Source organism: Leguminivora glycinivorella, chromosome 25, assembly GCF_023078275.1.
Source record: "Leguminivora glycinivorella isolate SPB_JAAS2020 chromosome 25, LegGlyc_1.1, whole genome shotgun sequence".
NCBI lineage: Eukaryota > Metazoa > Arthropoda > Insecta > Lepidoptera > Tortricidae > Leguminivora > Leguminivora glycinivorella.
This window is the reverse complement of record NC_062995.1, coordinates 3,787,584-3,814,570: the sequence shown is the minus strand read 5'-3', so window position 1 is coordinate 3,814,570 and position 26,987 is coordinate 3,787,584. Positions and strand designations below refer to the sequence as shown.

At 42.0% G+C, this 26,987-nt stretch overlaps 1 protein-coding gene across 5 annotated transcripts in view; it reads right to left on the bottom strand.

The window, feature by feature from the left end:
- Positions 1–738: 738 nt before the first annotated feature.
- Positions 739–26,987, bottom strand: part of LOC125239061 (la-related protein 1) — a 138,227-nt gene continuing 111,978 nt past the window's right edge. For all 5 annotated transcript variants that reach the window (XM_048146521.1, XM_048146519.1, XM_048146520.1 and 2 more), the window contains 9 exons: positions 26,691–26,798; positions 25,769–25,920; positions 24,354–24,462; positions 22,446–22,591; positions 19,691–19,824; positions 13,100–13,224; positions 8,731–8,825; positions 6,341–6,506; positions 739–3,026 (listed from right to left, as the gene is read on the bottom strand). In XM_048146521.1, coding sequence (XP_048002478.1) covers positions 6,457–6,506; positions 8,731–8,825; positions 13,100–13,224; positions 19,691–19,824; positions 22,446–22,591; positions 24,354–24,462; positions 25,769–25,920; positions 26,691–26,798 — 919 coding nt within the window. In that variant the 3' untranslated portion in view covers positions 739–3,026; positions 6,341–6,456. The remainder of the gene's footprint in view (positions 3,027–6,340; positions 6,507–8,730; positions 8,826–13,099; positions 13,225–19,690; positions 19,825–22,445; positions 22,592–24,353; positions 24,463–25,768; positions 25,921–26,690; positions 26,799–26,987) is intronic.

Here is a 26,987-nt window from a genome sequence, read left to right as displayed (position 1 = left end):
CGTCCCAGTTTATTGAGCAAGTTAATTACTACAATACAAAAATTACCAAATACCAGCGTTACGAAAACCACTGACAAGCCGTGGAAATGCAAAAAAACGCGTATACCAACAATTGTGAACGTCCGTATAGCCTGGAAAAAAATTGAAATCAAAAGATAGCAACATTGTCGTGTCGTGACTTTCAAATCAATCTGCGTGAAAAAGGATGGCACTACGATGTTGCCAATTTTTAATTTCTACTCTTTATAGCCAGGCTGTGTGCTATTATTAAAGGTGTTTCATTTTGCGGCACTACATGTGACGTAGTCATAAGGTATATTTTCCGAAAGACACAATTATTGTTACATACAAAAACAAATTTCTAATCTTTTGTCATAAAAATAAACGCAGACAATGCAATTACTTTATATTATATTTTTATATGCATTTTAACACACATTTTATGTGTCACAGCGTACAGTCACGAAAAGAACGCCGCGAAAATATCTGAAACAATGTTTTTTATAAGCCCGATAGTCCACTATCATATGTTTATCATAGATAGATAGATAGATAGATATACGTTTATTTGTTTGTCACAATACACACAGAATACACAAAAGAAATAAATTACAAAAAAGAATTAGAATACATAATAAGCAAATTGGACAACAGGAAATTACACAGATTTTTACCATAGCGTACTATGATACTGTGCGCGTCGCAACAAGACAAAAGGGTTACGGCTCAGTATTACGCTACGCCCTGAGGCAGCAGCACTGATATTCTGCCGGAACCGGATCAGATCACGATAACACATAATTGATTGAATAAGAAATATTGTAAAGAGATGAAATTATATACCTAAAATATCTATAAATAATTGCCTATGAAACGAGTGAGATGAATGCTATGATGAAAAGAAATGTGTGTTTGATCTGTTGGATCGATAGATAGTAAAATAATTGCTACAGCTAGAGCTAAAGCTGAAGCTAAATCCGGTAATCTGCAACCAGGTAGCCATAAGGGATACCCAAACTTTGTTTTTCTAAAAGATATTTTTTAAAATAACGTTTAAAAGTAAATTTAGTTTTAATTTGACGAATCGGGGGCGGGATATTGTTCCAGCACCTGGTTGCGAGATACCGGAGACAGCCTGTAAAAGCAACAGTTTTGTGAGGGTGAGCTTCTAGGAGACAGCGCCTGGTAGACCGTGTACCATGTCGTTCATGGAAAGAGGATATGCGTATTTTAGAGAATAAGTAATGGGGCTTTTTGTCATTCAAAACGCCAAATAAGAGACTAGCTAGATGTAAGTGCCTCCGTGAGGACATGTTTAATATGGATGCTTTGTTAAGGTATGGTGTAATGTGTGTTCTCGGTGGTATTGAGCTACAAAAACGGAAACAGGCATTTTGGACTCTTTGGATAAGACGACGAGTTTTTTCCAATAGTCGTGGCCCGTACACAATGTCTGCATAATTTAACTTAGAGAGTACCAGTGATTCGCACAACAACTTACGAATTTCCTCATTTAAGAGGTATCGTACTTGGTATAAGACCTTAAGACGAAAAAAACACGACTTCACTAATTCTCCTATATGCTTCTCAAACCTCAGCTGGTTGTCAATGACTAATCCCAAGTTTCTATATTTCTATGATAAACATATGATAGTGGACTATCGACCTAAGAGCGCTTCAGATATGTAGCCTTCTTTTGTACGTTATTGCCACACGTGAAAAATATTCGCAGATGTCAAATATATAATTAGAATAAAGAATTGTCAGTAGTTTCAAACGCTAGCGACACCAATCAAACAGAGTCAATAATTCATAAAATGCTTCGTTTGAACGTTCAATTGCTATTACATTATATTATATTATATTATATAATACAAAATAGCACGATTAAAATATTTAACAGTTTATTATTATATACATACGCATTTCATCTCAATGCTATCTCATATTATATGCGGGGTAAATGTGTGCAAGTCATAAATGATAAGTGGCAGTATACGGCAGGCCCTGGACAAACAGACAGACATACAGACATTTCTGAACTGTGTGCAACTTATACAAAATAATCTGAGTTTAATATTGAACTTATGTTTAATATAAAACATATTTTGAAGGCATTTTATTTCAAATTGAACCTACACTTTTTTTAACTTATGAAAATTTATATTATTTCTACTCAGAATTATAAATTGCAAAATATTAATACAGTTTTCATTACCATTACTAACAAAAAGTCTATGAAAAATAGTAATGAAATAGAAATATACATTTTTGGATTCTTTCTCTGTTATAATAAATGAAAGAGCTGATAATTTTGTGTAGAAATAGCATAAAATTTCCCAAATTAAAAAAAATAAATGTACAACTTTAAATAAAACACGACATAAGTCACATTTTCTTTTTAGAGTCCTTCTAAACTAATTTTGCACCAACTGAACCATACAAGTAAGACTAGTCAAAAGTTACTGCAAATTTAGTTTGGTCACACTCTAGTTAGACTTCAAATAGTTAAGAAATGTTTGTAAATATTAAACAATAGTTAATTCAGGACCCGCGAAAATCATAGTCAAATATACATCAGAAAATTCACGCTTTTCAAACCAGAGCTCACGTCAGCTTACACCGCGATACACAGGCAAGCCAGTCTTGAGACAATTTCGTTTCTCAAAAAAAGGACTATATATTTTTTTTTATCTAGTTTCGATTAGACTATCGGCGAAATATCAACAACTGTACATTTTACATTGCCTAAGAGAACCTACAAATATCGCGTCAGTATTAATAGTGTTGCCATGACAAAAAATCCTTAACTAGACAAGCGAACAAAAAAAACTTAACTATTTTATATATTATTAATTATACGCTAGAAAAATGAATATAACTAAGATGACTGCAATTTGAAGTTGGGCTCGAATATGGTACAATGTCAAAAATATAATATATGTTATCATGTAGCTTAGACTAGCCGTGACGCGCGACTGTCGTGCGTTCGTCGCGTAGCGTTGTTTATTGTCGATGCGTACAAGCTGCAACAAGGGAAACGTATACATTAATAAAGTGATAAATGGGAAAGTGTGTATAGTTGAAGGGATGGCGAGTGATATGGGCTACTTTTTGTATCTTTCTATTTACTCATACATTACACACACACACACACACACACACACACACACACACACACACACACACAAAACTATTTATATTCTTAACGTATAATTAAAATGTTACTAGAATAACAATTTTATGTTTATTTAATTTTACGAATTTGGCTGCCACGTGACAGGCTTAGCCTAGTGTACAAATGTAATTCACAGGACAGATGTAATTGGAATTATTTCTTACTAATAAACTATTATTATTCTTACATTTTACGACTTTTCTGTCCCCGATCATACTCTAGTGACGATCGGATTGATCAACTTCTACATATGAAAGCAAGTTGTGGTACGTACGTAAGTACAGTCAACCACAAAGATATGTATCCACTTTTTCACCTTATTACAATGCAATAAGGTGATAAAGTGGATACAACCCTTTGTAGTCGACTGTACGATCATTACGTTTTATACGTAAAGTAAATTATTCATAAAAGTTTACTTAAATTAATAAGACGCTAAAACCGTATTGGTATTAAAGGGTTAAACGATTTGTATCAGGCAGGCAATCATGGTCGCGCGATAAATAATATAACATGAGGCCGTCCCTTTCGCACTATTTGTAAGTGCGATAGGGACGGCCTGATGTTTTATCGTTTATCGCGCGACCATGCTATCGTTGCAGGCAGGCAATTACGGTCGCGCGATAAATGATAAAACATCAGGCCGTCCCTATCGCACTATTTGTAAGTGCGATAGGGCCGGCCCGATGTTTTATCATTTATCGCGCGACCATGATTGCCCTGCAGGTGTCAACTTTTAGTATAAGGTCAGTGCGGGCAAGACCGGCATAGTTTATTTGAAATAAAGTTTGAGTGGATAAAACTCTATAATTAATGCAGTCTGGCGTAATGCGCATGGTCCTATGGGATAGCAAATATTATATTTTACAAAGCTTTTACAGTATTTTGATGAAATAAGGTACTTTTAAGTGATAAAAATCACATTTTTTAAGGCTCGGCGGGTTGACCGTTCTCCCGCGATGAGCACGGAAAGACCGTCTAGTGCTTGTTGTCGCGTAATTTCATATGAGACTAGGTTCCAAAATCATGATCATTGTTATTTTACGTAATAACGGGGCAGAATGTGCTAGATAATTATTAAAATAACGTTGAAATTTTGAACATACAAGCATTTTTCTATTTATAAGGCAAGACCGGCATATGTCCCGTAGATGGGGTTCATAACCTTTTCTTTTCAGGTCCAGATATTGCATAATACTGTTTTTCCAACGAACACCTGCGAATACAATTTAGTCACGATATTACAGTCTCATATAAATCCAACTACTTATCTGTTTTTGAAACTATGTTATTAAGAAAACGTAATATGATATTAAGATACGTGAATTAGTTTGGTAACATTTCTTAGCAATGCTTGGTTTTGCTATAGTCACTACAGTATGAGTGAATGCGTTATTTTTTTTTCATCATACTCGCACACTAAATGTGATTTTGCACGCAGGCGGAGCGTGAGTTATAGAAAAATCAATCTCCCAAGGGAGTTATGAAATTTCTAGTACCGTATTCAATTTTTTTTATCTTTTTACATATTTTTATATTGCAAGTGTGATGAAAAACATTGTGTGTAACTCGGGGAGTATGAATATTACAAACTCGAGTCTTTAAATCGCTCTGGCATGCCGTCGCGATTTAACTTACTCTCGTTAGTAATATTCAAGTTCCTTCCCTTGATGCACAATGTACTATTAAATGCTAAATAAAAAAATACTACCCACTATTTATTCATTACAGCCTTTGTTAAAATACGTCAAATTGGCATTGTTAATACCAAGTTATTTTTTTTACAAGGGCGTTTTAAAGTCGTTATTTAATCGCAAGTAGGCTTAGTTCTGTTCACCACTTATAATTCTTCACAACTATGTCATTTTTATTTAATAATTTCGAATGATATTAGTTACACCATACGAATCATTACCAAAACTGTATTTCGAAGTTAAAATCAAAAACGGTACAATTATCATAAGCCAAAAACGTACTTATATATTGATATTGTTTACACTCGACTTATTTCCAATAAAGCCTAAAAAAGGTTGGCAACTCCTTGTTTATCGTATGCCGGTCTTGCCTTTCTCTTTTATGCCGGACTTTCTGAGTAGACACAATTTCTAAGTTACATATTTCAGAACATAAAACAAGAAATTGAACGCGTTTTGAGTAGATTAATAGTACTAGTCAGAAAGAACGGTTATTAAATGACTACGTTACATACCTATATGATATACAAATATTCCGACTGCTTCTATTTTATTTTAATTTTTTGCGGAACCATGTTGAGCTCGATGCTCGAGTTCGAAACACGAATCAAGTTTATTGTTAACTAGTGTTCGTCCTAGGGATATGTATTGAAGACCAATGGCTTAAGGATGAAAAACTGATATACCTTCGGAGGTGTGAGAGGCGTAGATATACAAACACAAAAGTTATAGTCAATAGACGGTCTTTCCTTAGTATGAATTTTCTGAGATGGTTTTTTTGGTTTTTGCCGTAATCTGTTAAACAAAAGCCTTTGTTTCTATTATTCATGGCGGTTAGCTTCCGTTTAAACGGCACGCGCTAAAGTCTCAGTGTAGTTAAAAAGCAACTATCATGATAGCAATAAGGTTCAAATTTATTAAACAGTTTGCAGTGTGCAGGTAACTTTTTTTGAAGATGACAAAACGTGTTATCTCCGATAGGGCTTTTTATGGATTTGAACCTTATTACTATCATGATAGTTGCTTTTTTAACTACACTGAGACTTTAGCGCGTGCCGATTAAACGGGAGCTAGCCGCCGTGAATAATAGAAACAAAGGCTTTTGTTTAACAGATTAGGGCAAAAGCGAAAAGTGCATCTCACAAAATTCATACTATACTTAAATTAATAAGGCGCTAAAACCGTATTGGTATGAAAGGGTTAAACGATTTGTATCAGGCAGGCAATCATGGTCGCGCGATAAATGTTATAACATCAGACCGCCCCTATCGCACTATTTGTAAGTGCGATAGGGACGGCCCGATGTTTTATCATTTATCGCGCGACCATGATTGCCCTGCAGGTGTCAACTTTTAGTATAATATTCAATTTATAATACGAAAACCCGATAGTACGGCCTTCGTATTAGAAATGGAGTACAAACATAAGAATTAGTATTTAAAAAAAAAAAAAAAGAATGAAAACTCACCTAGGCTCTATACAGCATGCTATGCTCCGCTGCCGCCACCGGCAACACTACACTCGCACACTAGGACCGTGTCTATGCACTATGTAAGTATGTGTGTCCGTAACAAATGCGACGCATCACTGCGGGGGGCCCGCCGGGGGCGCGTCGGGTTTGGATTTTGGCGGGGCTGCGAGTACAAATACAATATGTTAGTGCCATTTTACAATACTAGTGTGGAAAAGAGGTAATTTAAAGCTATAATCTGAAATTTTAAGTAGTTAAACTAATGTAAATGAAATCTACTTTTAAACGGCTCCTTATGTCAGTTGAGGGTATATAAGAACACGATTAAATAAGAAGGTTAAAGACAGGTCGTTCAGTGACATATCTGTTTGATTTTTTGGTTGGTGAAACGACAAATATTGTTATTACCAGAAAGTGTACAAGTTATTTGCTAAAGTTTTTTAAATACGTTTTTTAAATAATTTAGACAACTCCGGTCTGGCTCAGTCGGTAGTGATAGTGACCCTGCCTGCTGAGCCGCAGTCCTGGGTTCGAATCCCGGTAAGGGCATTTATTTGTGTGATGAGCACAGACATTTGTTCCTGAGTTTTCTATGTATATAAGTATGTATATCGTCGCTTATCAAGTTATCACCCATAGTACAAGCTTTGCTTAGTTTGGGGCTAAGTTGATCTGTGTAAGGCGTCCCCAATATTTATTTATTTATTTATTTATTTATACCTAAAATAAAAGAACACAGTATAATGATAATATATATAAACACAATCAAAGGGCTAAAATAATATGGCCATAGACTATATAGACTAGTCGAGGCGAAGATGTGGCCTACGATGAAGCAAGCTCGCTGATAAGGTGAAACGAGCTATATTCCAATTACGAATTGAACGGAATAAACGTAAACAAACTGCTGTCACTGTCAAAGTAACACGTGCAGCTCAAGTCAGGGGTTCTCATAGTAAGGGCCGAGAGAAAATCAAATTACTTTTAACTAGTTATTAACGGTCACTCTATTACATACTGAAAAATGAAAATCGTGAAGCGATCGAACACCATGACTGTTATATTATGTTATGATCCCATGCAAGTCAATATAAAAATCGGTCCAAAATTGACGAAGTTCTGTCATATCAGATAGTCTACTTACAAAACCAATAATTAAATTTATAACCACCATATTATCACCATCGCATTTGAAGACGGTTTTAATACGCTATTAAAATTCACTACCACCTAGTCTCAAAAGTTGCTGAAAAATAATGTTTAGCGACCCGCTACTTGGTCGCCCAGGTACATTTCCACAGTAATACCAGTGCAATAAACAAACTACCCGACAAAAACGGCTTTTTAATTTCAATAAATATACCAAAACGTTTAGTGTTGAAATTTATTTTCGTTTTAACAGTCATTATTTGTGTAATGGAATATGTAAAGATTTTTAATAAACCTGTAAAATATCGGCAATTTTGATACCTAATTTTTTTATAGCACTAGCCACACTTTTGTTTACAATAATTCCGGCTAATTCAAAATAGGAATATAGGAAATATACACGCCGGCAAGGAATTCCACTCCTTAGCAGTGCGCATAAGAAAAGACGCACGTTTGCTTTGATTGTGAATTCTGCAGGGTTAGCACGATTGCCACGAGAGTATGTCGCCGCGAGATAGATTACCCGTCTTTATGTTATTAATGCAGTTTTTTTTAATACTACGTCGGTGGCAAACAAGCATACGGTCGGCCTGATGGAAATCGGTCACCGTAGCCTATGGAAGCCAGCAATAGGCTAGTTTCCTATACTTAAAATGAAATATTTTATGCAGTGCACGAAATAAAGCATCACATAATTAGAAGAAAAATATGGACAGTAGTTATTTTTAAACATAATTTCTATTTAATAAGTTGAAGAGAAAGATATAAAGTAAATGACTTGACCGTGACGTCACTCCTCAGTATTTCATAGTAATTCTTAAAAAGAAGCTGATTTGACTAGTAGGAAACTAGCCTATTCAAAGGGTGTGCGTGTTGCCAACCCATTAGAATCTTGTACACTCCAATTTGCTAATCAAAAATGAGTGTACAAGTTGTAAGGAGGGTTAGGAGAAGAGAGGAAGACGTCATCTATCTTGCGGTGACATACTCTCGCGGCAATCATGCGCTAGGCCTATTGGCGTGACGTATAGTCCCGTCTTCTATATGGATGCTGATACGCAATAATGTGTTATCCCACATGCATTTTGCAATAAGGTTAACTGAAAAATTTGACGATTAAAGTTGACATTTTATTGCAAAATTCATGTGGAATAACACATTATATCTCTTGGCCTTGTTACGCGAGGTGAGCAGGTTGTTCAGGTGGTTATATATGATGGTGGAGCAGTAGTGCTTACGTCGGACGCGCGCGCCGGCGACGACGCTCTGCGCGCCGCACGAGCCGGCGCGCCCGCGGTTGTTGTTGTTGCTGGCCGGCGCCGGCAGGGGGCGGCTGCGAACATAACACAAATAGCTTTTAAACTGTGTTACATATAAAAAAATGTTGAAAGACACAAGTAATCTTTATAAAATTCTCTATAAAAAAATATTCACACTTTTTATCTGGGATCAATAGTTCACGAAATATGGAGAGGAAAAGATGGACAAATAAAGAAATAAACACATTTGTTTATATACGGCACGTTTATTTCTAATTATCTTCTAATTATCTTGACGACCGGTCTGGCGCAGTCGGTAGTGACCCTGCCTGCTACGCCGCGGTCCCGGGTTCGAATCCCGGTAAGGGCATTTATTAGTGTGATGAGCACAGATATTTATGTTCCTGAGTCATGGATGTTTTCTATGTATGTATATAAGTATTTATATATTAATATATATCGTTGTCTGAGTACCCACAACACAAGCCTTCTTGAGCTTACCGTGGGCCTCAGTGAATCTGTGTAAGAATGTCCTATAAATATTTATATTTATTTATTTATTTATCTTCTATCTCTAAAATACTGTCATCATCTTGCGGGTCCTTGCGCCGCCAGCAGCTCGTTCAGCTGCGGCTGTACATGAGTATGTGGCCTGTACATGAGTTTGTTCCGTGGAGGTAGGCTTCGTTAAGTGAGTTACCTGAAGGCGCGGGCGTGGTTGCGCTCGCTCTCGGACACGGAGCGGTGGCGGTCGTAGGCGCGCGCGTGCGGCCCGCGCCCGGGGGCTGCGGGTCCTTGCGCCGCCAGCAGCTCGTTCAGCTGCGGCTGTACATGAGTATGTGGCCTGTACATGAGTTTGTTCCGTGGAGGTAGGCTTCGTTAAGTGAGTTACCTGAAGGCGCGGGCGTGGTTGCGCTCGCTCTCGGACACGGAGCGGTGGCGGTCGTAGGCGCGCGCGTGCGGCCCGCGCCCGGGGGCTGCGGGTCCTTGCGCCGCCAGCAGCTCGTTCAGCTGCGGCTGTACATGAGTATGTGGCCTGTACATGAGTTTGTTCCGTGGAGGTAGGCTTCGTTAAGTGAGTTACCTGAAGGCGCGGGCGTGGTTGCGCTCGCTCTCGGACACGGAGCGGTGGCGGTCGTAGGCGCGCGCGTGCGGCCCGCGCCCGGGGGCTGCGGGTCCTTGCGCCGCCAGCAGCTCGTTCAGCTGCGGCTGTACATGAGTATGTGGCCTGTACATGAGTTTGTTCCGTGGAGGTAGGCTTCGTTAAGTGAGTTACCTGAAGGCGCGGGCGTGGTTGCGCTCGCTCTCGGACACGGAGCGGTGGCGGTCGTAGGCGCGCGCGTGCGGCCCGCGCCCGGGGGCTGCGGGTCCTTGCGCCGCCAGCAGCTCGTTCAGCTGCGGCTGTACATGAGTATGTGGCCTGTACATGAGTTTGTTCCGTGGAGGTAGGCTTCGTTAAGTGAGTTACCTGAAGGCGCGGGCGTGGTTGCGCTCGCTCTCGGACACGGAGCGGTGGCGGTCGTAGGCGCGCGCGTGCGGCCCGCGCCCGGGGGCTGCGGGTCCTTGCGCCGCCAGCAGCTCGTTCAGCTGCGGCTGTACATGAGTATGTGGCCTGTACATGAGTTTGTTCCGTGGAGGTAGGCTTCGTTAAGTGAGTTACCTGAAGGCGCGGGCGTGGTTGCGCTCGCTCTCGGACACGGAGCGGTGGCGGTCGTAGGCGCGCGCGTGCGGCCCGCGCCCGGGGGCTGCGGGTCCTTGCGCCGCCAGCAGCTCGTTCAGCTGCGGCTGTACATGAGTATGTGGCCTGTACATGAGTTTGTTCCGTGGAGGTAGGCTTCGTTAAGTGAGTTACCTGAAGGCGCGGGCGTGGTTGCGCTCGCTCTCGGACACGGAGCGGTGGCGGTCGTAGGCGCGCGCGTGCGGCCCGCGCCCGGGGGCTGCGGGTCCTTGCGCCGCCAGCAGCTCGTTCAGCTGCGGCTGTACATGAGTATGTGGCCTGTACATGAGTTTGTTCCGTGGAGGTAGGCTTCGTTAAGTGAGTTACCTGAAGGCGCGGGCGTGGTTGCGCTCGCTCTCGGACACGGAGCGGTGGCGGTCGTAGGCGCGCGCGTGCGGCCCGCGCCCGGGGGCTGCGGGTCCTTGCGCCGCCAGCAGCTCGTTCAGCTGCGGCTGTACATGAGTATGTGGCCTGTACATGAGTTTGTTCCGTGGAGGTAGGCTTCGTTAAGTGAGTTACCTGAAGGCGCGGGCGTGGTTGCGCTCGCTCTCGGACACGGAGCGGTGGCGGTCGTAGGCGCGCGCGTGCGGCCCGCGCCCGGGGGCTGCGGGTCCTTGCGCCGCCAGCAGCTCGTTCAGCTGCGGCTGTACATGAGTATGTGGCCTGTACATGAGTTTGTTCCGTGGAGGTAGGCTTCGTTAAGTGAGTTACCTGAAGGCGCGGGCGTGGTTGCGCTCGCTCTCGGACACGGAGCGGTGGCGGTCGTAGGCGCGCGCGTGCGGCCCGCGCCCGGGGGCTGCGGGTCCTTGCGCCGCCAGCAGCTCGTTCAGCTGCGGCTGTACATGAGTATGTGGCCTGTACATGAGTTTGTTCCGTGGAGGTAGGCTTCGTTAAGTGAGTTACCTGAAGGCGCGGGCGTGGTTGCGCTCGCTCTCGGACACGGAGCGGTGGCGGTCGTAGGCGCGCGCGTGCGGCCCGCGCCCGGGGGCTGCGGGTCCTTGCGCCGCCAGCAGCTCGTTCAGCTGCGGCTGTACATGAGTATGTGGCCTGTACATGAGTTTGTTCCGTGGAGGTAGGCTTCGTTAAGTGAGTTACCTGAAGGCGCGGGCGTGGTTGCGCTCGCTCTCGGACACGGAGCGGTGGCGGTCGTAGGCGCGCGCGTGCGGCCCGCGCCCGGGGGCTGCGGGTCCTTGCGCCGCCAGCAGCTCGTTCAGCTGCGGCTGTACATGAGTATGTGGCCTGTACATGAGTTTGTTCCGTGGAGGTAGGCTTCGTTAAGTGAGTTACCTGAAGGCGCGGGCGTGGTTGCGCTCGCTCTCGGACACGGAGCGGTGGCGGTCGTAGGCGCGCGCGTGCGGCCCGCGCCCGGGGGCTGCGGGTCCTTGCGCCGCCAGCAGCTCGTTCAGCTGCGGCTGTACATGAGTATGTGGCCTGTACATGAGTTTGTTCCGTGGAGGTAGGCTTCGTTAAGTGAGTTACCTGAAGGCGCGGGCGTGGTTGCGCTCGCTCTCGGACACGGAGCGGTGGCGGTCGTAGGCGCGCGCGTGCGGCCCGCGCCCGGGGGCTGCGGGTCCTTGCGCCGCCAGCAGCTCGTTCAGCTGCGGCTGTACATGAGTATGTGGCCTGTACATGAGTTTGTTCCGTGGAGGTAGGCTTCGTTAAGTGAGTTACCTGAAGGCGCGGGCGTGGTTGCGCTCGCTCTCGGACACGGAGCGGTGGCGGTCGTAGGCGCGCGCGTGCGGCCCGCGCCCGGGGGCTGCGGGTCCTTGCGCCGCCAGCAGCTCGTTCAGCTGCGGCTGTACATGAGTATGTGGCCTGTACATGAGTTTGTTCCGTGGAGGTAGGCTTCGTTAAGTGAGTTACCTGAAGGCGCGGGCGTGGTTGCGCTCGCTCTCGGACACGGAGCGGTGGCGGTCGTAGGCGCGCGCGTGCGGCCCGCGCCCGGGGGCTGCGGGTCCTTGCGCCGCCAGCAGCTCGTTCAGCTGCGGCTGTACATGAGTATGTGGCCTGTACATGAGTTTGTTCCGTGGAGGTAGGCTTCGTTAAGTGAGTTACCTGAAGGCGCGGGCGTGGTTGCGCTCGCTCTCGGACACGGAGCGGTGGCGGTCGTAGGCGCGCGCGTGCGGCCCGCGCCCGGGGGCTGCGGGTCCTTGCGCCGCCAGCAGCTCGTTCAGCTGCGGCTGTACATGAGTATGTGGCCTGTACATGAGTTTGTTCCGTGGAGGTAGGCTTCGTTAAGTGAGTTACCTGAAGGCGCGGGCGTGGTTGCGCTCGCTCTCGGACACGGAGCGGTGGCGGTCGTAGGCGCGCGCGTGCGGCCCGCGCCCGGGGGCTGCGGGTCCTTGCGCCGCCAGCAGCTCGTTCAGCTGCGGCTGTACATGAGTATGTGGCCTGTACATGAGTTTGTTCCGTGGAGGTAGGCTTCGTTAAGTGAGTTACCTGAAGGCGCGGGCGTGGTTGCGCTCGCTCTCGGACACGGAGCGGTGGCGGTCGTAGGCGCGCGCGTGCGGCCCGCGCCCGGGGGCTGCGGGTCCTTGCGCCGCCAGCAGCTCGTTCAGCTGCGGCTGTACATGAGTATGTGGCCTGTACATGAGTTTGTTCCGTGGAGGTAGGCTTCGTTAAGTGAGTTACCTGAAGGCGCGGGCGTGGTTGCGCTCGCTCTCGGACACGGAGCGGTGGCGGTCGTAGGCGCGCGCGTGCGGCCCGCGCCCGGGGGCTGCGGGTCCTTGCGCCGCCAGCAGCTCGTTCAGCTGCGGCTGCAAACGTCAACACGTCTTTACTGTACCCGATCCAACTGTACGACACTTGTCTACAACAGTGTACAACTGACTATTTATGTTTTTTATTCACTAGTTAATAGGCTAATTTCCTACTAGTCAAATCAGCTTCTTTTTAAGAACTGTCAAAACGAATAGAATTACTATGAAATACTGAGGAATGACGTCACGATCAATTCATTTACTTTATATATTTTTCTTCGACTTATTAAATAGAAATCATGTTTAAACATAACTACTGTCCATGTCTTTCTTCTAATAATTATGTGGTGTTTTATTTCATGCACTGCATAAAATATTTTAATTTAAGTATAGGAAACTAGCCTATTGTCTTTAGATTATAAAAAATGTACACGATTTTTTTTTTCAGTGCAGCGTACGTAGCCGAATGGCACAAACGCTCACGAAACGAAACGCTCGTAGATATCTATCTCGATCGCTCGTGCGTATTAGCGCGACAAAGCCAGACTGCCTTTCGCAGCGTTTCGTTTTCATTTCGCGTCAGAGAAATGCCATTCGGCTACGCACGCACTTTTTTTTGGACTTGGAAATTTTTATGTGGTTTCCACTCAGAATCACAAACTCTTTCAATCCTACTAGAAGAAGAAAAGTGTCCCCAGGTTTATCCCATTCCGTTACCAATTTTTCATACAGTTTGTATGGCGGTAACGGAATGGAAGATTTGAAAAATGTATATTAATCTAGACATTTTTTTTTTCTTCTATCAGGATCGAAAAACCTCACGATTCTCAGTATAAATCGAGTAAAATATACCCCTGTTACAAAAAAAGTGGGGTGAACAACTTTGAAAAAAAAACCGGCCAAGAGCGTGTCGGGCCACGCTCAGTGTAGGGTTCCGTAGTTTTCCGTATTTTTCTCAAAAACTACTAAACCTATCAAGTTCAAAACAATTTTCCTAGAAAGTCTTTATAAAGTTCTACTTTTCAGTGGCGTAGCGAGGGGGGGGCCGGGGGGGCCATGGCCCCGGGCGGCACATGACAGGGGGCGGCAAAATCGGCAATTAAAAATTATAACATACATAGAGACAGAGTCGCACCATAAGTGTTCCTTTATACCTTTTTGTTACAGAACCTAATAAATAAAATTGTTAATTATGAGACCAACATTTTTCAAATCGCGCTGAGAAACGCGCCAATTCTCTGTTTTGTGCTGGCGCCGAATGCACCACGGCGGCTGCGCGGGACGCGGGGCGGGGCGCGAGCGGCCGCAGGCTGCCGAGCAGCCGCCGAGCTTCCACGAACTATAGGCGAATGTTCGAAAAACTATGGCGAAAGAGCTTAAGCGGCACCTTATCGTCATACTGTTAAGCCTTACTTTGTAATGAATGGAGTTTTACATTTTTGTACTTACGACAGATGAATACTTGAGTTGAGCAAACAAAATTCGTCATTTTGTTCCGAAGTTTCGATTTTAAAAACTGCAATTACTTCTTAGTGCTAAGTTTAATTATAATAGGAAAATATTACATTTGATTTGTGGATTGATATTCAATTCACTTATTGTCCAATTGGGTAAGTGTCTATTTTAAGTATTTTTGAATTTGAATTGAATGTTGAATAGTTTTGTTCCAAGTTTGAAATATTTCTCGTATGTTATGTGCGTAAGTAAACAATAATACTTTAGCTTTGTGCTAAGGCCACCGAGTAATATTAGACGGTCAACCAAATTTTAGCACTAAAAAAACCGGCCAAGTGCGAGTCGGACTCGCCCACCGAGGGTTCCGTACAAACTTTCAAAAGTTGAATCATCAAATGTTATTCATATAACTCTACAAACTTGACTAAATCCCTCAAGACTCAATTCCCACATAAGTAATATTTGAATATACAATTTTATTGTTAGACAACGTCCAAAGAAAATCACAACTCGACTTCAATAGTTTACGACATGTAAGGACGCTCCTGAAGCGACCTCATTATATCAGGATAAATGCGATGTAGGAAATGAGCGTTCAACGTACAGCGATATCTTTCGGCAAATTAAGTACTTAACACGTTCGCTGCGGCAAGCCAAAACCTTAACCCAAAATCAAGTGCGTTACGAGGCCCAAACCGCCCCGTAATAGTTTACATCGTAGTGCGTTACGGGTATAAAAGTGCCCCGTACGCTGAAGTCTGTTAAAAGTGCTGTAAGTTCCTGAAATATTGGATTTTCAAATATTTTTTTCGGCTAACTGTAAGAGTATGAAATTTCCTACGTCTCATTATCCCCGCACGTGGATACGATAAAAACTCACAAAATTATATAGAAAAGAAAATACGGGGTTATTTTATCCCCGTATCGCACTAAAATTGAAAAAATACGGGGCTTAATACACCCCGTAACGCATGTAATGTATTAAGGTCGATAAATTAGTAGTGATGGGAATAAAAAAATCGATGTATGTGCTATATTAATAAAAACATTACACATCAAAAATATGATATTTCGCACGCTTGTATTTTTGTGAAAGTAGTTAATATAATTACTTAAACAAAGATAAATAAAATAAGATAAACCACCACCGTTTTTACGTATTAAAAACATAAATATTTAATTACCTGCCTGCAATTAGATGTCAATTTGTGGTGATTTAGACGTTTACTGTGTGGGATAACCTTTATTTTTGGAATATAGTAGTTCTAACGTGTGGTTCGAGCGCTTCATTTTTAATTTGCCGATAACAAGTATTTCAGTAAGCACTGCACTAGCGATACTGTGCCCACAACCCCGTACGGGCCAGCAAATTCTTTTACGGGGTTCACGGAGACCCGTATCGCACTAGAAGGTAATTTTTGTCCCCTGGTCGGTACGGGGTTCCTGAGACCCCGTATATAATTAATATATCAATAAATAATACTTTTGTCCAAATGTATATTTGTCATTTTCGTAGTTGTAAAAATGACCAAAATACAGCTTACGCACCAGCGGAGTGTACACGATTTTTCTCACCCGCACTGAGTGATGACAGCGTACGGGGTTCAAAAACCCCCGTAACGCAGTGAACGTGTTACTAATGTGTGCGAGCTAGTATGGAGGATGATTTTTATGGGATAATTGTTTATTGTGTGAACCGATTTTAACCATTTTTCCTCTCTTTGAAAGCAAAAACTTTCATTTTTATTCTGTAAAAAATACAGGTACAATAAACACCCGCAAGAGTGTTCAAATTGAAAATGTAAATCTGAAAGGATTTTTTATAAAGTAAAAAAAAGTTAATTATTTTTCAAAAACATTTTTTTTTCCACAACAAAAAAAATATGAAAAAAAATAGTTTTGATATGTATAGTTTGAGTTTTTTCTAACGATACCCCACTTGCCCGAGTAAATTTGAAATTTATAGTTTTCCCCCCTTTTATTTTGGCCATTTTCTGTAATTAATATTAATACATTTAAAAAAATATACTTTCAATTTGTAGAGATTAACGATGTTCATACTTGTAAGTAAGTATTGCATATTTCAAAGCGATAGCATAAGTAGTTCTCGAGATATTAAATAGTGTGACAGACAGACGGACAGAGTCGCACCATATAAGGGCCTTTTATTTGTACCTTTTTGGTAAGGAACCCTAGAAAGGCGCGAAATTTAAATTTTCTATGAGAATTTAACCTTCGCCCCTATATTTTCAATATTTTTTTGAAGTGTTAGAATATGGTTCGTCGATGATTCCGCCAACGCCAAGGTTTAGGAAGGCACGCGTTTCAAGAAATTAACTAGCTGCTGAGCCTTCTATTTTTAAATTTGCCGTTTTTTTAGTACCAAGATTTGGTTGACCGTCTTCTTTAGTAGGAACAAAAGACAAAAGCTATTGGTTTGGATTACCTCAAAAAGGAAAACCGGCCAATAGCGTGTCGGGTCACGCTCAGTGTAGGGTTCCGTAGTTTTCCGTATTTTTCTCAAAAACTACTGAACCTATCAAGTTCAAAACAATTTTCCTAGAAAGTCCTTATAAAGTTCTACTTTCGTGATTTTTTTCATATTTTTTAAACATATGGTTCAAAAGTTAGAGGCCCCCCCCTAGAAAGTCCTTATAAAGTTCTACTTTTGTGATTTTTTTCATATTTTTTAAACATATGGTTCAAAAGTTAGAGGGACGCACTTTTTTTTTCTTTAGAAGCGATTATTTCCGAAAATATTAATATTATCAAAAAACGATCTTAGTAAACCCTTATTATTTTTTAAATACCTATCCAACAATATATCACACGTTGGGGTTGGAATGAAAAAAAATATCAGCCCCCAATTTACATGTAGGGGGGTACCCTAATAAAACATTTTTTTCCATTTTTTATTTTTGCACTTTGTTGGCGTGATTGATATACATATTGGTACCAAATTTCAGCTTTCTAGTGCTAACGGATACTGAGATTATCCGCGGACGGACGGACGGACAGACGGACATGGCGAAACTACATATAAGGGTTCCTAGTTGACTACGGAACCCTAAAAACGGATCCCTATAGGATCACTCGTGCGTCTATCTGTCCGTCTGTCACAGCCAATTTTCTCCAAAACTACTGAACCGATTAACTTGAAATTTGGCACACATATGATGTCCTGTGACCCAAAGACGGACAAGCAATTTAAATTAAGAAAATTTAATTGTAGGGGTCACTTTTGGTTGGTAAAAATGAAAATTAAAAATTAAAGTTTTTTAAACTCTATTGTGTTACATATCAAATGAAAGAGCTTTTTATAAGTATTTTAAAAATATTTTCTCAAATAATTATAAGTCAAGTAATTTAAGAAAATAGGTAAAAAATTCACAGAAAAAATACACGAAATAAGCCTTCAATCTATGGATTACACAGGAAAGCCTATTATAAATCTACAGTCAAGCGTAAGTCGGACTTAAAAGAAAGAAAACTCAAATTTCACTCTCTGCCGCTGAAAGGAGTTACCAAATCTCTTGAAATCTACCTAAATTAATTTCTGTTTCATTTTTTTTAGAAATTGTTCAGAATATCGATTATTCTCAAAAATGATTTAAGTGCCTTCAAAAAACGAGGCGCTTAAGCCCTTCTTGTGGTGTACGGAGCCCTTACAACGGTAGCACAACTCGCACTTATAATGACCAAATAATCTAGATATGTTGATCATAAGAGGGGCGGCATATCGGCAAAATTGGTGATCGGCCCCGGGCGGCAATCACAGACGCTACGCGGCTGCTACTTTTGTGATTTTTTTCATATTTTTTAAACATATGGTTCAAAAATTAGAGGGGGGGGGACGCACTTTTTTTTCCTTTAGGAGCGATTATTTCCGAAAATATTAATATTATCAAAAAACGATCTTAGTAAACCCTTATTCATTTTTAAAAACCTATCCAACAATATATCACACGTTGGGGTTGGAATGAAAAAAAAATATCAGCCCCCACTTTACATGTAGCGGGGGAACCCTAATAAAACATTTTTTTCCATTTTTTATTTTTGCACTTTGTTGGTGTGATTGATATACATATTGGTACCAAATATCAGCTTTCTAGTGCTGACGGTTACTGAGATTATCCGCGGACGGACGGACGGACGGACGGACAGACAGACATGGCGAAACTATAAGGGTTCCTAGTTGACTACGGAACCCTAAAAAAGACCCAGATGGTGCTTTTTTATGCACTAATGCGAGAAGTGGTTTATTTCTTATCAGGTCAAAACTCGTGTCGATTTAAAACACTTCCTTCAGTCGTGTTTATCACTACAAGTTTTGAATTTACTTTTTTTCGCATTAGGATCGCTTTATGTATTATATATGTACTATCGCCGATCAGTCCATAATAAAAAAAAAAAATATACAACTAATAGTTAAAGGAGGCCAGTGACGTAAGTTACAATTAACACATACATACATACATATAATCACGCCTGTATCCCATAAATAATTTCAGTGCCACTCTTGGCAAAAAGGGGTTGAAAGAAATCCAAATTGTGACATTGCAGTGACAGGTTGCCAGCCTCTCGCCTACGCCACAATTTAACCCATATCCCACAGTCGACTTCTACGACACCCACGGGAAGAAAGGGGGTGGTGAAATTCTTAACCCGTCACCACACGGGAAAGTTACAATTTGAGGCGAAACCAAAAAAGACGCCACGAGTATTTTGTGACTCAGTTAAACATCATTGCTTACAATACTTCTTCTACGACCATATACTTACTTTTTAATAGTTTTCTAGAATAACTTTCGCGCAATACACACTGCTTCCTGGATTTTAACACAAAGTCCTCCACTCAACCCTATCGCTTGCACTTCACCCAGGCGTCCCCAAACGAAACACGTCACGAGACAATTTCGGACGGCAAACGTGCTATGTACCTCGGTCGAAGAGTATATTATAAGTCTACCGTGCGAGAACATTGCCGCACAACATGATTCGCTCTGTGTGAAATTTCAAAATCATTTTCTCAATAGAACTACTCCAGATATGTTATAAAAATATTTACCTCGAGCACGCGGAAGTCTTCAATGCTCTTGAACTTGGCGAGGTAGCCCTGCAGTTTCGGCTCCACCTGCAGAGCTCCAGCGTGCTTGTAGTACTTCAGGAAGGCCCAGAACTTCTCCAAGCCGTACAGTTGACCTGCACATCACAAAAGGTAAAGTTGGATCACAGACAAATACAACAAGACGGCCCTTACAGGGCGACTCGCGGTCACCAAGCATACGACAAATCAGGTTTATAAAAGTTTAAACGCGTGCGACACCGATCAGTAGCGCCCAAGTATACGACCCGCTAACAGTGTTCGTGTCCGCTCGGGAAAAAATCTTAAATAATCAAATTTGGTTGCAAACAATGGTCTCTTGCAGCATAAAGTGGTGTGGCAAGTCTTCTAACACTTCTACTCTACATATAAAAAAGATGGAATAACATTCCACAGTTAAGTCAAATTAATTATTTTGTTGAATATTGTTTACTATCCGCGGAGTTCATTTATTCTGGTCAATATGGCTGTACTGAGCGGCGCCGAGGCGCGTCCATCCCTTTTTGCCTAGTTAACAATGCGATATGCTATCCCTTTCACGTAAACGACTAGGGATGGGGCCATGTTAGTTTATGTCTGTTGCGGGAACTTCGTACTACCGTTCGTACCCTGTGCTACCATTTTATGAAATATAAAAGAAAGCAGATTTGTAATTGTGAATAATTATCTAGAATCTGTAGTGTCTGTAGTGTTATTTAGTTGATTGATTAGTTTAGAATATTTAGTTGGTAATTTAACTTAGTAAACGTAAGTAAAAATGCACAGTTTAGTTATTAGTTACCAGAATGATTTTTATTGAGGTGCTATCACAATCATCATCCTCCTTGCGTTATCCCGGCATCGACATTCGCCACGGCTCATGGGAGCCTGGGGTCCGCTTTGGAAACTAATCCCAAGATTTGGCGTAGGCACTAGTTTTATGAAAGCGACTGCTATCTGACCTTCCAACCCGAAGGGTAACTAGGCCTTATTATAATTTAATTATAATACAGTATGTAAACTAACGAAAACCATTTACTGTAACCCGTAAATGTCCAGGTGATACTGAGAAACTTTTACTATGGGATCAACCCCGAAATCACGAAAATATCTTCTGACAGTTTCATAGGTAGTTTTATTTTATAGTAAGTATTTCCTATAGGAGAGTAAATTTTTATTTTGCGTTTTGGGTGTTGGTCCCATAGTAAAAGTTTCTCAGTATCACCTGGACATTTACGGGTTACAGTAAATGGTTTTCGTTAGTTTACATACTGTACCTATTATAATTTGTTGCAAAACAAATTCACCACAGTACTGGTACCGGTACCATTGTCTATAATAGACATGTCCCATTCCCATCTCTACTGCTAATCGTAAAGGCGCGCCATTATTTGAAACGACCAATGGCAGCACCGTGCGCGCCCGCCTCACCCCGCAAGGATTGGTGATTTGCGTCTCGAACAATATCGCTTGCATTAGGCTTCTAGTGGGGTGTTCTGTGAGTTGGATTAATAAAATAACAGTACACACATTTTACAAATCACCAAATTACATTATAAACTGAAATAGATACCATACACTAAAGAAAAAGCGATCAAGCCCACTGGTGGCGAAGCCGGGAATCGAACCCACCACATCGCACCACCTCGACCGCCCCAATATATAATATAGTAGTGTTACTACTTAAAACAAATGAAAAAAATATTTAATAAAATAATTTGATTTGTTACCTACATAACCAAATTACATTTTAACACATTCGCTACCAGACCTGAGCCACATCTTGGACACTGGCGATCAAATATATGAAAGAGGCGCGTTCCTAGCACACAGTCTAAGCTCGTGTAGGTGAACGCGTACCATGCTTGTATGAGTGAGATATGACAGGTCGACTGTTCGCGTTTTTGATAGGCGGTAACTGTGACGTAACCGAGAGGGGGTGTCTAACTAAAAAGTGTTTGCATACAGCCCGTTTCTAGAAGATGCGTAAGGTAAGTAAGTTACTCACGAAACATGATGTAATGTTTTGTTTTACTCCTTATTTATAACTTTTCTACCCATGGGTATAAGATGAAAATCGATACCAAAAAGCTACGAAGGATGAATCCTTGATAGCTTGTGAGTTCTACAAGCGCGTGTGACTCTTTAGTGTGATTGCAGTGTCTGATTATCAGTGATCGGAACTATGGGAGCAAAACTTTAACAAAACTTGCTAAGTGGACATTTTAGGGTACTACAGCCATGAAAATAATAATATCCTTGTAGTAATGTATTAGAAATCTTGGATTCAGGTATAAAAACACTGATCTGAAAATAATAACCTTGGTTTTTAACCCCCGACGCAAAAACGACGGGGTGTTATAAGTTAGACGTGTCTGTCTGTGTGTGTGTGTGTGTCTGTCTGTTTGTCTGTTTGTCTGTCTGTGTCTGTCTGTGGCATCGTAGCTCCCGAACGGATGAAACGATTTGGATTTAGTTTTTTTTTGTCTGAAAGCTGAGTTTGTCGGGAGTGTTCTTAGCCATGTTTCATGAAAATCGGTCTAGTATGTCGCGGTCGGGGGTTTTTTCAAAATTTAAATTTTGTGGTTAGGTTATATTTTAAATTTATGTTAGCTCTAAGGTTTTGATAAAGTTTTATCAGATCACTACTGATTATATCACGACTATTGGCGCTGCTATTATGATTCCCACAGACCATACAGTGGCGTCGGAAGTGGGTCCGGCACCGGAAGTGACGTACCTCGCTCGTAGTCAGTGGCGGTCTCCTGCTGGAAGTGCTGGTACAGCTCGGGGCGGAACTTGCGCTCGAGCCCGTACGAGTAGAACCGGAAGAGGCACTCCAGCCCGTACCGGAAGCCGGCCGCGGCGTCCTCGTTCGCTAGCGTCCTGAAATATTCAAATATTAGGTTGGCACAAAAGTAATGAGACACTTGGTTTACGTTTTATATTTTTTATTATTATTACAATACAAAAAGCTTAGTCGATGATGTAATCACCATTAGCATCTATGACTTCTTGCCAACGATCCGGCAAAGTTTGGATGCCTTTCGCCCAGAACTCAGATGGCTGTGCCTCGAAAAAGTTGTTCAACTCCACCTGTATATCATGGAAATCATTGAATTGTTTACCCCGCAAATGTCGTTTCAGGGCTCTAAACAAATGAAAGTCTGATGGTGCGAGGTCTGGAGAATAAGGTGGGTGGGGGAGTCCGTTTCTACACAGGGAGGTAGTACCAGGATAGATCTACGCTAAATCTAGCCACTGAGGTCCCAATGCAGACATTCGGGTATCGTCTCCCAGCTCAAGTTCTGCAGCTATTGGCGAACGGTAGATGCGACATGAGGTCGAGCGTTATAATGTAGTAAAATTACAGTGGCTCGTCTTCGTCGTTTTTTCTTGATAGCAGAAGATAGTTCGGTGAGCTGTGTTGTATATTTGTTAGCGTTTACAGTTTCATTGTGTAATAGTTCATGAAACAGCATGCCTTGCGAGTCCCAGAAACAACAAAGAAAACTTTTAAGCGGTTCTTTTGACACAGCTTCGGTTGAGTTGGTGGCGTTTCTTCTCGAGGCAGCCAAAAAGCACGACGTGTATCGTTCTCATAATAAATCCATGATTCATCTCCCGTAACCAGATCAGTCAAAAACTCTTTACGTCGGGGTCGCAGCAAAAGTTATTGACAGATGGCGACACGGACTGCACGACTGGCGTCGGTAAGGATGTGCGGTACCCATCGAGCCAAAACTTTTCGATACCCAAGCTCATGCAGATGGTATTCCATAGCGTGGTGACCACAGTTAAGTGCTTCCGCTAATTCACGAGTAGTAGCATCAGGATTCGACTGTAGTTCGCGGCGTAAATCGTCATCATTGAATGCAGGTGGTCGCCCTGAGCGTGACTGACTTTCAAGGCTCCTGTCTCCTGATTTAAAATGGTCAAACCATCTGGACACCGTGGCATGGCTTGTACTTCCAGCGCCCAATGCAGTGGTGATATTGTCAGCCGCAGCCCGCGCACTGTGGCCTAACAAGTACTCGTATAAGTAAAGTGTTCGAACTTGTCGCTCGTCCATTTTATTTCAATCTAACTAAACCAATCACGAGGGCGGCTTTATATACCCTCACATTAGAAGTACCTAGAATGTTCTATAACATACTAGAATATTATCGAAAACAATTAACTTAAGAAAGGAAATGTATAGAGTTTTGTAGAGTGTGTCATTACTTTTGTGCCAACCCAATATTACCTATATATTTGGTTCACAGGAATAGGCTACTTGCCTCCTAGTCAAATCAGCTTCTATTTAAGAACTGTCAAAACGAATTTGAATGACTTGCTAATACGGAATTTATATGAATTGAGTCAACGTTGGGAAAAAAGGTAAAATAATGTTAATTAATCGCGTCCGACCCGTGTGTGGCTTTAAATATAGTTTTTTTTTGTTTGTCTGTCTGTGGCATCGTAGCTCCCGGGCGGATGAACCGAATTTAGTTTTTTTGTCTGAAAGCTGAGTTAGTCGGGAGTGTTCTTAGCCATGTTTCTTGAAAATCGGTACACTAGGTAGGGGTTTTTTCGAAATTTTAATTTTGTGGTTAGGTTATTTCTACAACTAATTACAGGAAGCTAGTACATGGAGTTAAGAACTGACCTGAATTCGTTATACATGGTCCTGTTGAAGTGGTCCCTGAGGAAGAAGGACCAGAATCGGAACAGCGTGTTCATTTCCTGCGACTGCCCGATACCCAGCTTCTTGCGCTCTGTGAAAAAAAAAATATTATAGGACATTCTTACACAGATTGACTGAGTCCCACTGTAAGCTCAAGAAGGCTTGTGTTGTGGGTACTCAGACGGGTCAACGATATGTATAAATCTGGGTGACCGAGCTTCGCTCGGTTCTATTTTATTATAATAATAATACCACGTCTTTAGATATAAAAAAAGTCTTATAAATACAAAAAAAAAAACTTTATTTCTTTTTTTTTTATACTACGTCGGTGGCAAACAAGCGTACGGCCCGCCTGATGGAAAGCGGTCACCGTAACCTATGGACGCCAGCAACTCAAAGAGTATCACATGCGCGTTGCCACCCCATTAGAAACTTGTGCATTCCCCTTTGCCGTGTAAAATACACAGTAAAAAGGAGTGCACAAGTTCCAAGGAGGGTTCGGGTTGCCGACGACTCAAAGGACAATAGACGGAATAAGTCAGTTCCGTAAGTCCTCCCGTCATCAGCACACCGCACCCTCGTTGAGAAAATTTAGAATTTCTGGCCGGGATTTGAAACCCTGACACCCGCGATGTGCCTGCGAACATTAGACCGACCTCTTACGACTAAGCTACGCTCAGCCGATGCACGGTCGGTGAAATGAACGACCATATTTTGCGTTTACTAACGCGAAAGAAAACGCATGAAAACTCGAAAATTCGCGTCTTTCGGGAACTAAGGCTAAGCTAGATCGATTTTTCACCCCCGGCAACCCCCACATTACAAATTTCAGCGAAATCGTTAGTGGTTTCCGAGATCGTCGATATACCTCTAATACCTAAAATTTTAAAAAAGTGTGAAAATCTCGAAAACCAGGCGACTTTTACTAAACCTAAAAGTCGATTTTCTGGACCAGTATAAGGTGCCCTCTTGGTGGTTAAAAGGTTGTCCATTAATTACCGGGCACCCGGTATAAGCATTGTGTACTTAAAATTACGTGTTAAAGTATTTTTGGTGGATTAGCACCTTTTCCTACGGAACGTCACAAATATAAACGAAATTAGAAAACTTTTGATATAATATTTAAGTACCACACTTTTTACTGAGGTACAACAATGGCCCATTGAGTTATGACACTTATGACCCTTATGACTTCACACTCGAGTGTAATTTCTTATATTTTTTGAGTAATTGTACATAGGAAATTTATATTTATATATTTCATAGTAATAGCTGTAACGATTTCTATTAAATTTCGGTTTTCGGGGCGAAAAAGCGATCTATCTAGAACTTTCGCGAAATCGCCCATTTTAGATTTTCACGAGCTTTTCTTTCAAATATTTCAAATGTTTGTTCACCTTTGAGACAGCGCGAGTGGTACTTGTGGTAGGCCTGCTGTGTGAAGTGGTTCTCGCGCAGCAGCCCGTGGCTCGGGTGGTGGAAGGTGGGCAGCGACTGCGGCACGGAGCCGCAGGAAGACCCCAGCGTCGGCGATGTGCCCAGCGAAGACCTGGAGTTTCAACATTTACATTTGTTTACATTTTCTTAGCGTTACATTATCAAAGTTCGGCTAGCTTTCGGTATGCTATCACGCGATGGTGGAATAACTTTCCCCCGCCAATATGAAACGCTGTTTCAATTATTTCATTTTAAATCAATAATTTTCTCACCATTCCAAGTCACCTGTCTCTTTCCAATGTCTTTCAATCCGCGGGGCACTTACAAGTTTAATTCTTATTTCCAGCGCCCAATTTTAGCTAAGTAATTCGAAAAAGATAGGTAATAAATAAGGCGCGAAGGCTTGCCTCAAGGCGCCTCTCCTATCTACGTCGCACGTTCCTCAATTCCTCATTGATCAATTCAATTCTGAATATTCTTTATTCAAATAGGCACTTTTAAATCGTCTACAATGTACAATTATCATCTTATACTAAATTTCAGAACAATTTATTGATGCAATGAACAGTATTGTTTTAAAACTACATTGATCTGTAAGCCCCCATCTCTGTTGTATGTTCGCCGCCATTATTTTCTAATATTTTAATAGATTGCCTGTGTGGTGACGGGTGGGCGACTATGGGATATGGGTTAAATTGTGGCGTAGGCGAGAGGCAGGCAACCTGTAACTGCAATGCCACAGTTTCGTTTTCTTTCAACCCTTTATTTGCCAAGAGTGGCCCTGAAGCTTTAGTAGTTTCATGTGCTATGCCTACCCCTTTATGGGACACAGGCGTGATTGTATGTATGTATGTATGTATGTATTTTAATAGATTAACTTACCCGGTGCTGTGTGTCCTGGCGCGGTGTTCGCGGATGTCCATGATCCACCCGACATGGTGCTCTACGGGCGGATTCAGGCTGTGCCTCGTCTTGTGCTTGCGGCTTGTACTGAAACATTTATAAACTAATTGTAAATACTTGCATTTTGGAAACACAAAATTAGACAATATATAAAATAATACCAGGTTTTGCCCGCGGCTACGCTCGCATGACATTCGAAAACTTTGGAATGCTGAAGTTTTATTAGAAAGAAAGAAAGAAGTTTATCCAGAAAACGCTTAAATTTAGGAATTACAT